Genomic DNA, 11,084 nt, shown 5'->3' with positions numbered 1-11,084 from the left:
GAGCTTGTGCAGCATGGCTTTTGGTGAGGCAAGGTGAAATGAGACCATAGTTCCTAAATTCCAAGCAAATTAAACAATAAGTAGTGGACAGTTATGAACATTCTGGCCAAGTACATTATTTTTTGCCGACAGGCACCACAAGACTTATAATTATGACCAGGCCTTCTATAGATCCTGCCACAGATATGTAAATCTTAAGGTAAAAATATTTTGACCCTCCAGTGCTACAGATTGTGATGAGGAAACAACAAAATGCCCATTTACCATGACTTCCTTGTCTCAGTGGCAATCCTCTTACAGATATTTCATTAAACAGCATGTACAGTGCTTCTTGGTGGCATTATATCACGCATGATACCATTGTGTCATTGAGAATACTCTTAAGATGAATAACAAGTTCCCTCAACTGTTAATCAGTAGTAATCAAAACTATACAGGTAGAGGTCAGGTCAATCTGGAAACCACCAAGCTTGGTTATCATGTCTATTTTCCAAGGACTAAATGCATATTAAGTGGCTGATACCATTGAGTCCAGTAGGCAATATTCAACAGGCATGAGTACGCGAGAGAGAAAAAGATTGGATGGATATTAACATTTGAAATGATAACCGACAAAGAATCCCTTGATTTTTTTCAACCTTTTTCTCTCTTCAGCGATATATCAAAGCTTTTTATAAAGTTACAATTTATAAAGACGGGGGTTCCTGATATATGAAGAAACCAAAACATTTCCTGGAATTCCCTTTGTCAATCATACATCCCCTCCTGCTCCCATACGTCCACCAGAAAATCTATCATTTCCTGTCAGTCAAAGATCGAAGCAGTTAGCCACGGTGGGGGTTACTGGGAGATTGATTTAAGACCACCTTACAGCACAGAAGACTTACAGAGAGAGGGATGGGCTGGGAGAAACGCCTGTTGGTTCCAAGTAAACCTTCATAAGTTGCATTCCATCTGTAAAGACACACTGGTTTAACCACTGGAGAAAGATATAGCTAGAAAAATCCACTTAAATGACTTATGCCCCAAGCTCCTTTAAGAAACTCTTGAAACAATTACCAGAAGTGATTACAGTAGATTATGGATTACATATGTAATATAAGTATTGAATATCAAGAGTTCATTATATTGCTAGAAATGAATGAATGACAGATGCATTTTCCAAAGCAGAAAAGGATAATGGTGATTATTTTAATTTAGTGGATGAGAAGTAGAAGCATTTGGCTCTGCATCCACAAAACTACCGGATGACTGCTTTCACAATATGAATCGGTTAACAAAGGAAAAAAGCAAGGTACCCACCTTAATCTGGGCTCCCGAATTTGTTGACTCTGATTCTCAGACCTTTTATTTCCAACCCACTGAAGCCTTGTCTGATTCCAGAGAAGAAGACCTGCAAGCAAAAGGAGTGTCAGCAGCTGGACACATGAAAACCATATTTGATTAGCAATCCATCAAATGATGATAAAATAAAATAATTAACTTGCCATGATTTATAAATTCAGAATTATTGCTCGTGCTACCAATGCCACTATAGTGAGTAAGGGACTGGTTTGAGGTGCTGATAGATGATATGCTTCTTTGAGATTGGACAGTGCTGTTATCTATCTCGCATGTGCTGGTGCTCCAAAAATCTTCTGATATACTGGGTTTCTTCACTGTCCGCCCTTGAATTCTCAATCCCTTTGATGGCTCGTCCACAGCAATAATTGGTGTGGGTTTGGTACAGCATCCAAGACAACCTCTGCTCTGTTACAAATCAGGTTTAACCATATATACAATAAACATCCTCAACAAAAGAACACAGCAGCATGGAGGCCAGCTATACAAGCGTTGACACATTAACCAACTAATGCAGCATAATCATTTAGCATGTTCCTTTCTTCTCATTCAACATGAGAAAAGAATTCCTCTCAAATGCTAATAGTTGTACAGGTAAATGCAGTCTGCCACTTTTTATTTTTATTTTTATTTTAAATATGTTCCATCTTTTATATCAGAGGAAATTCATTGGAATGATTCATGGGAAATGGTAGTCATGTGTTCTTTTGAATTGATCTTGGGTTTATAAGAAACCCCTTGGCATATTTTTAGATGATAATAATCTTCAAAATATTAATTGATTTGCTAAAGCAAGTTTCTAGATGATATATATATGAAGTATCCCTTCTAATACTTCACAGATTGACATATTCTTTCTTGGAAAGTTGAATCATGCTCCAACATTCTTCGCATGGACGTGATTAATGATATTACAGGCATTGCTATTCCTAGAGATAATTATAAGAACAAAGGAGCTGCTCTTTGTTCTTTCAGTAAATGGTGTTTGATTGCTTGATCCTTTCTTTATCCTTTCTTTTGGAATTTTTTTTTTTTTTTGATAAGTTCATTTCTTTTGGAATTTTCAAACACTCTCCTATGCATGTAGTCCAAAGGCAAAATAAGAACAAAGGAACCACTCTCCAAGCTTTCTTCCTCTTCTTCCCAACAAAAGATCCTTCCCAACTCGAAAGGACATCTTTAATTAAGGAGAGCAATCACAACTGTACTCCAAAAAGAGCACAAATTAGTTGGCAAAACATGACTGCTTTGGAGCAATGAAGGAGGATGTGATCAACCGCTTCTCTTCTCCTTTACATAGATAGCATTTGTTTGGCATCCTCAAACCCCTCCTTTTGAGCTAATCCAATGTTGATACTTTTGCCCACATAACTGCCCAAGCAAAAAAGGCTGATCCTCACCAGAACCCACGGATTTCAAACAATGCAAGCGGGGAATGCCTCCCTTCTTCCATTTAATCAAGAGGAACATAGAGATTTAATTGTGAATTTACCATATTTCAATTCAGCCAAATCATTTTATCTCTTGTATCCCTACTAATTGTATATGCTTGTCATCTCCAAAAAAAGGCCTCCACCTCATGTAGATCCCATTCATGAATCTATCCTGTGAACCTGGGGTTCTAACATCCTCCCTTTCCTTCCTACTCCCACACCATGGCTACCCATACATCTTTGACGGTGGCTATTGAGAACAAAGCAAGAAAGGCCTCTTCCAAAGGTTTGTTACTCCACCACCTATCCTTTTAAAATTTCACCCTCTGACTGTTTCCCACTCTAAATCCAGTTCTATTGTTAAACACCTCCTACTCACTCCTAAGTGTCTTTTGAAACCCTACCATGGCTCATACTCTTCCCTCACTCTCCTAGAGCACTATCCCCTCTCTTCCTTCCTATACTTCCCTATAATCACCTGCTTACAAAGGGAGTCATTCTCAGTTGCAAATTTCTAGCACCATTTACCAAGAAGAGCCTATTAAGAATGGACAAACTTCTAACACTCAAGTCCTCACTCCTCTTATCCATGCAAATTGTCGATCAAATCACCAAGTGCACCTTTTTTTCCCTCAAGTGCTCCTCCCCCCCCTTAAGGAAATCCCTTTAAATTTTTTCCAACCTTCAACTTGTCACTAACAAATAATGATACGTAGTAAATTGATAAGCTAGATAACATCCTCTTTACTTAAGTAAACTGGTAAGTTAGATGGTGTTGGGTAAAACTTAATACTTATTATTTAATAACTTAAGTTGACTTTAAGTTAATCATTCTTAAATTGTTAATTTAAAACTTATTACATAATTTTTACTTTAAGTATTAAAGTTGTTTGGTAAAATTAACTTAAAATTTTTCTTGAACATCAAATAGATATATTTACCCTTATTAATTTTAATTAATATTTATACTTGTTAAATTTAACTAATATTTATTTTCATTAATTTAAACAATAAGTTTAAAGTATTATAAATACATAAGATAGTCACAAAATGTTTATTATAAAAAAAATGAGTCATGAATGTGAAGTCATATTTGTAAAATGTACTCTTATTATATATAGGTAAATGAGATAAAAAAGATTTGAGATTAAGAATAAATTAACTATTTTGACTTAATACTTAAAGTTATTTTTAACGTTAAATTGTGATGTTAAATTATTTTATTAAATATATTTAATCTACTCAATGACTTAAATTAAATTATTAAGTCATATTAAGTCATTAAATTGATTTACCAAACACCCTCTTAGTCTTTCTCCTTTTTGATAGGTATTGTCTCTTCCATGAAGCAAACTATTTGTGAATTTTTCCTCTACTACATCCTAAGCTCGTGAAGATTTGAAAAGAGCTCCTAATGGAAGGCCTAGAATATTGGTGAAGAGAGTACCCACTCTCAACCTAGTACCCTAGCTAGGTCCTCAATACTAGTAACCCCCCAATTGGTATCAACTAATTTTTTTCCAAATTAATTTTGTCCCTAAAAAAATCATTATCTTAAAATTGACTTATTGAATTAGGTTAGAATTCAATTGTTCACAAAGAAATCAAGTTTTACCTTTCATTGTAAAACCTTAACACTATTCCAACTAAAACTTTCGTTACTTTTCTAGGGGTTGATCTATTTCTACAAATTATGCCTTAAAATGATTGGAAAGATTTTAGTCATATTTTTTATGCATTATTTCTTTGTTAAGATCATTTGGGAAAGGATTAAACCTTGTTGTCCTAGTCCTAACTATTTTAGGAGTAACTTAATCAATTGGACTACTTTCAAGAATACTAAGTGTGACTCTAATCCTTATTTTTAGTTTTGGACACTTCACTAAACTTGATGAAATATAAGTAGATGGATTCATTGGAGGAGTCCTCCAGAACAAGGAGGTTTCAAGCTAATAGAATTATTGAAAGGGGTGTGATGGACAAATTTCATTATAGATCTCTAAGGAATGCATTTATTATTGTTCCTGAATGTGAAGCTCTAAGAAATGGGCATATATGAGCTATTTGTCATGCTATTAAAAGATTGAGAGCCAAAGAAGATGTCAATGTTCTTATTGACATAATAAACATATCAATTAAGATTTCAGCCAACATCTTTATGTTTATGCACAATATTTGGTTTATAATTAGTAAATTTGAGCTTCTCACACATAGGTATGCCTTCAAAGAAGCCAATAGGATTGTTGATTCTATTGTTCATTTAAGTTATAATACCGATAATGAATATCTATATACACATACACACACATAAGCCGATACTATAACTAGAAATGCATTTATGATTGTCCGAGGACAATAGAAAAATCATGTTGTGTAGACGTTGTATTACTCATTCTTTAATACAAATCTTTCTTCTTTTACAGAAAAAAAAGAATGTTTTTTTTTTTTTTTTGATAGGTAAACAATGCAAATATATTAAAGGCGTACAAAGTACACCCTAAGTCTACAAAATGCAACCGCAAACAAGCAAAAGGGAAAGATAAAACAAACCAACACCTGAAATAAAAGACATCACCTTAAAGCCTAAAAAACAAGAAACCCCCAACATAACAAACGTAACCTACAATAGCAACCAACCAACAACAACCCCTCTAAGCCAACCAACAGCGGCCCCAAAAACAACCTACAAGGTCACTTGCAAACCATCTCCCATCCATTACTCTAGCTCTTCTCTTTTTTGTTTGAATTGCAGTATTTGACCGAGCATTCCAAATTTCAAAGCTCCCTAACAAGGCAAGGAGTGGAGGAGGGCCTCCTTTTCACAGCCAATGCTCTAAGAACCTTTCTGGTTTCCATCTTTCTCAATAGGGAAACAATTTCCTTCTCATACCCAATCACTAGCAATCCTAGAAACTTGCTAAAAGAAATAAATTTATGACAAAAAGGATTGGAGAGGCTTTCTACATCTGATGGGCCCCTATTTGGACTCCCAAAACCTGAAACCCCTTCCTTACTACACACTTCTAGGTTTGGATCCTTCACATCTTTAGGTTGACCCTCTGGGACTTCCACAACCAAACCCTCACCATAACTCATACATAGAAGTTTGTAAACATACTTGGCTTCTGCTAAAAGACCCATGTCTTGTTCTCTCTGGGAGACCAAGCTTTCAATCCTCCCCAAAGAAAAACCTTCATCTTTGGACATGAAAGTAGCTGAAGAAGACCTTCCCCCCATCAGGCACACCGTAGTTGAAAACTTACTAGAAAAACCTTCCACTTCAAATAAAAGAGCAATGTTGGCAAAAGGTGCTCTCTTCTCTGGGCGTAGGGAAGAGCAACCAAGAATAGGACATGAATTGTCTTCACAACCCAGCCATGAGCCATAAAAAACAATTGGAGATGGCACAAGAGCAAGACTCAAGCCTTCCAGGGCTTCCATTTTGCACATTGGCTCATTTTCACAACCCTCAATACATTCTCCTTCCAAGAATGAGAGATTAAAACAACTCTCAAGCCCCTTAGAACCATTTGAAGCCTAATCCACCTCCCTTGGTCTATTGTTCAAAACACTTACGTTAGAAAATTGGGTCAAGCCCAATCCATAAGAGAAACTGGTGATTAAGCCATCCTTACAGCGCCAACCCAAAAGTGTCGTGTTATCCACCTTACATTGGGCCTCCTTTGGTGGCCTAAGATCCACCTCTCCAAACCTTATCCCACAATCATAATGACCTAGAGAAGATGACATCTCATGGCCGCCAACTGCTTCCCCAACCATGAAACCCCTGTGAGCTCCCACGCTTGACACATCCTCTAAACTTTTGCGACTAGGTCAAACCTCCTCTCTCACGCCCTTAATGGCATGTGGATCAGCACCTTCTTCTTCTTCTTCTTCTTCCGCCTTAACATCTTGCTTCTTCTCAACTTTCCTGGTGGCGACCTGAGATAACCAAAGTAAAGCCTCCCATTACAGTTGAACTAAGTAGCAGAGGAGCCCCACTACCACTTGAAGGGAATCAAGAAGCTTCTTGCCATTTGACCTCACAAGAAATCTTGCCCATTTATGGTTACAACATCTTGCAGTGTCTTTATCCACTACAACAAAGCCCCCACAACAATCCCCTATAAACAATGCCATGTCCCACAAATGCAAAGGTAGCCCTACCAGCGTACCCTAAACCTCCTTTGCATGAATGTCTCTTCCAGACACCCCACCTCCCCCAATCATCTCTCCAAGGATAAACATTTGTTGGCAAACCTCCTTAAATCCCTATGCATCACCTCCTCTTCATCTTCAAAAGAATAAAATTTGAAAAGGATAAGAGCCCCCCTAACAAAAATAGATCAACTCCCCCTTTTAAGTATGAATTGCGAACTATCCACTTCTTCAGAATTTGCAACCCCAACACCAAATTTGAATAATCCCCTCATCATCCCACTAGACAACTCTTCAAAGAATCCTTTTTAAGACAAACCTCCTTTTCCCCCATTTGAAACCACACTGCCTTTCCCAAGACTTCTAAACCTTTCTTCACCTTGTCTGCAAAAGACACACCAAAGGAGACCCTTGTTAAGGTTCTCTCTTTTGACTGGCCCGCAAAGAACAATGCACCTCTACTAACTTGAGAGCCAAGAGTCACTCCCAAGTTGCGAAGTTTCCTAGCCACAATGCCCCAACCCCCCAAACAATCTTTCCCTTCTAAGAACACCAAAACAAACCCCTTTGCCTCCGTGGAGCACATTGAACAAAGGATGAACTTTCCAGCATCATTACAACGACACTCAACCCTGTAAACTCTCTCCCCTTCTAGCCATCACTTGCTGAAAGGCTTCCCTCTGTCACCCCGGCTGCATAACTCCACTCCATCCAAAAGATGGGAAGAACTAAGTTCACCAAATCTTATCCAAATGGAACATCCTCTACCCCTTTCCAAAATACTTCTTAACAGCTCCCCTTTGACCTCTTCTACAGAGATTCAAACATCTTCAAATCCACACCAAACCAACGCTTTCCTCCCCTCATCCTTCATCCGGGTGATCATAACACAGATACATAACAGAACATCTTTCTTTTGCAGAAAAAAAGAATGTTGCAACTCAAAAGATGAAAAAATGGACTATTAGATTCATTCCTAGCCAAATAATAGTTTCAAAGAGCTTGTCAATATAGGTTCTCAACCACAACAAAATTGATATCATTATTTCCTTTCATAAATCAAGGTGAAAAAGAATGACAACAAGCAGGATTTTGGATGTTAGCAGTATCAAGAACACTGTAGGTCATTTCTTCCTTTCATAAATCAAGTCCTAGGCCCAAGAGTAAAGGACAAATGAAATACTTGATGAGAGAATAGGGATTGGAGACCAGGAGATAGAAATAGAGAAGGTTAAGAGCACAGTTGTTCATGCTATAAGGAAAAAAGTTCAAGGGTGGAAATCCTAAGGACCTATATGAAAACCCTTTTTTCCCTTTACAACAAAGAGAGAGAACCACACGTGGTAGAACCAAAACTGCATACAAGCAAGGAATGTGAGAATAGAGAAGTACACAACCATGATCTAAAACACAGTTGGTCTCATTGTTTTTCTTGAACATATGTGATACAGTGATAGTGCACTTTCAAAAAATATTCTCCCTCATTGTTGCCAATATCAAAATCTAGACCCTGTCTCAGCTATTAGGGTAACATTCCTCACACTTGGAAAGGGTTTGATTTGAGATGCCACGGTTGAATCATACAAGGCAAATGGAGCTTATGGACCAACCTCTGGTGAAGAGCATTTTGATTGAATTTTATGCATGGATAGAAAGACTTATCCACATAGATAAGGTGCTCAGAGATATTGTCAGTTTGATATATATATATATATATATATATATATTGCTTATTTCCTAATACCTTAACCTTTTGGGCCTAGTGGTAGTTTAATATGGCATCCCAACTTTGTTTCTAGGGTCCTTGGGTTCAAGTCTCTTAGTTTATTTGTTCCTCCATTTTTTGTCTATTTATTTAACTGTATGTTTATTTTCTTCTCTATGTGTGGATTGCAGCTGCACATAAGGATTTGAAAGGGAATATGTTGTTAGCCAATTTATTAGCGTTCCTTTAGGTCAAGCAGTAATCTAAAAAATATTATTGAACTAGAGAAGATGAAACAATTGGGTAACATTGTTTTCCTTGTCAATTACAAGTAAGATTGGATATCATTTGAGAAATCCTATAGCAGTGCATAATGAAAATCCTATAACAAAGATTGGATATCTTTGTTGAGACCTGGAGCTTAGACCCTCAGTACTTTTCATCTAATTAAACTAGGAAGTTTTTAAAAGAGCACATCAAAAGCCCTATCCTCAGGCTGAAGGTCATGCTCCCAGCCATTCTGTGCATCAATTCAAGGGAGGAAATTTTGGGCTGTGTAAGTATAGCAAACAATTGCATTGACACGATCAAATAGTGGCATTTTTTAGGATTCTCTATCAATTTGATAAAGGAAAAGCACAAAACCATATCAAGTGGAAGTGATTATTATACCTCTCATGGCACATGATTTTAGGTAAGATTTTTTTTGATAACATGATTTTAGGTAAGATGGAGGGGTTGAGTTAGGGTCTATCTCTTCCAACTCTTGTATTTTGGTGAATCAGATTCATAGGAGTTTCTTTGAAAGCTTTGGGAGAACTAGGCACAGGCCTGACTCCCTTCATTGATGATTAAAAATCATCGATTTACTTCAGCAGAAGCAATCTCATGTCTCACAATCAAGATTACAGAGACAAAACTAATCAATGTTGGGGACTCCAAAAATATCGCAATAACTCATAGTTCTCTTAGTATGGAGTGAGTACTCTCCCTGTGAAATATCCATACCTTTGACTAGAGGTTGATTCAAGGTGGGAACAGTGGGAAAACCATAATTAGCAGGAAATTCTCTGTGTAAAATTCATGTAATTATCAAGGAAGATGGGGAGAATACCACTAACTGAAGGTCATAATTGTTTGGTGAATTTGTCATTTTGCCTCCTTTCAATCTTTTCAGATCTTCCATTACTTTGAAATGAGAAGGATTCAACGAGTTTGGAAAAGTAGCCTTCTTATCTCCGCAGTGCTGGACAAGATACTGAAGGTGGTCAAATTTGATTTCTATAAAGCGATTGGCTCTCGACCTTTGAGAGCTTCATATCGCAAAAGAAGACATGACAAATTGCCCTTTCCTACAGTGATCCTCATCCTTTACTATCAAAGCAAAACACAGCCTGATACTGTAATGTTCTGAGTTCGTAGAGGTGATATTCTTTCGAAGGTTTCTCTCTCATCTGTTGGTAATATGTATGCCTAGACGAATGCTATTCTCTCTCAGTACAGACTCTTCCGTCATTGGTCCAAATAATCCACAATATACAGCAAACCATGATCTTCCCAAAAAAAAAAAAAAATTATCGTAGAAAAAATAAAAAGAATATTTATGATTACAATTACAATTATAACTTTTGGCTTTCAGTTTCTCAAAAGTAAAGAGCAAATTACAAATTTCTTACCCTTTTTTTTCCCTCTTTCCTCAATTTTCTCGGAAACCAAACAAGAGGGAAAAACAAAGAGAAGCCTAATCGAAGCAGAAAAGAGTGGATCTTAGAGGTGGAATCGACTACTTACCCCATGCATGCAAAAACGCGACCGATCCAAGCAGATAGGGGAGTGTAGATTATCATATTACGCCCAAAAAAACCGCAGAAGTGCAGATCTCGGCACCACCCAAAACATGGATTCCAAGAACATTACAAAGGGGATCTCAAAATAGCCGGAAACGGAACAAAGGAAGGCAAAAGAAAAAGGATAAAAGAGAACCGCCAGAACCTCATTACTGCGTTGAACTACTTTTTGTAGCGCCGCCGTTAAAACAAGTGCGGAATGGGTAAGTAAATGTTGCAATGGAAATGGATTCCAAAGTGGGAGCAGTGAATACTGCTGAATGGTCATTATTGGAGTTAATATAAGCACATTTTTCTTTGGAAAAAAAAAAGTGGGTCAAATCAAAATTGGATAAGAGAGTCGCAATCAAGGTTTAATTTCTGAACCATGTCAAGGGCTCTCTGCTTCAATTATAAGTCTCCTACCCCTCTCATATCTTTATCTATGTCATAATTTAATATTATATATATAGATAAGGCAGCCAACCGAGTCCAATCTTTATCATTCTTCTTTAATCATCGCTTGATTACTCCCACTAAGGTAATGAATTTCCACTATACATCCCATGCCTCATTGAGATCTTGCAAAAGAAGAGTACAAAATAATAAAAACATGGTGCA

General features: G+C 37.1%; 1 protein-coding gene across 3 annotated transcripts; it reads right to left on the bottom strand.

The window, feature by feature from the left end:
* Nucleotides 1-502: 502 nt before the first annotated feature.
* LOC100245670 (uncharacterized) lies at nucleotides 503-10,915 on the bottom strand. 3 transcript variants are annotated; one of them, XM_002285205.5, is made up of 5 exons: nucleotides 10,429-10,915; nucleotides 1,488-1,749; nucleotides 1,303-1,393; nucleotides 888-954; nucleotides 503-801 (listed from the first exon to the last, which is right to left on the bottom strand). In XM_002285205.5, the coding sequence occupies exons 1-5, from the start codon at nucleotides 10,435-10,437 to the stop codon at nucleotides 748-750; spliced, it is 483 nt and encodes a 160-aa protein (XP_002285241.1). In that variant the 5' UTR covers nucleotides 10,438-10,915; the 3' UTR covers nucleotides 503-747. The 3 variants fall into 3 exon arrangements, with proteins under 3 accessions (XP_002285241.1, XP_010656432.1, XP_059596795.1); XM_010658130.3 differs by having other exon boundaries at nucleotides 1,488-1,744; XM_059740812.1 differs by having other exon boundaries at nucleotides 503-954; nucleotides 1,488-1,744.
* Nucleotides 10,916-11,084: the final 169 nt, after the last annotated feature.

Source organism: Vitis vinifera, chromosome 11, assembly GCF_030704535.1.
Source record: "Vitis vinifera cultivar Pinot Noir 40024 chromosome 11, ASM3070453v1".
NCBI lineage: Eukaryota > Viridiplantae > Streptophyta > Magnoliopsida > Vitales > Vitaceae > Vitis > Vitis vinifera.
The sequence above is the reverse complement of the archived record's forward strand: the minus strand, read 5'-3'. Positions and strand labels throughout refer to the sequence as shown.

Excerpts from the sequence above, each read along its gene's own strand:
- LOC100245670 (XM_059740812.1), bottom strand. The coding sequence starts at position 10,484 with ATGATAATCTACACTCCCCTATCTGCTTGGATCGGTCGCGTTTTTGCA. Across the intron at positions 1,745-10,428 it reads CGCGTTTTTGCATGCATGGG|AGGTTGTCTTGGATGCTGTA; the intron begins GTAAGTAGTCGA and ends GTAACAGAGCAG. Across the intron at positions 1,394-1,487 it reads TTCTGAATTTATAAATCATG|GTCTTCTTCTCTGGAATCAG; the intron begins GCAAGTTAATTA and ends TTTTGCTTGCAG.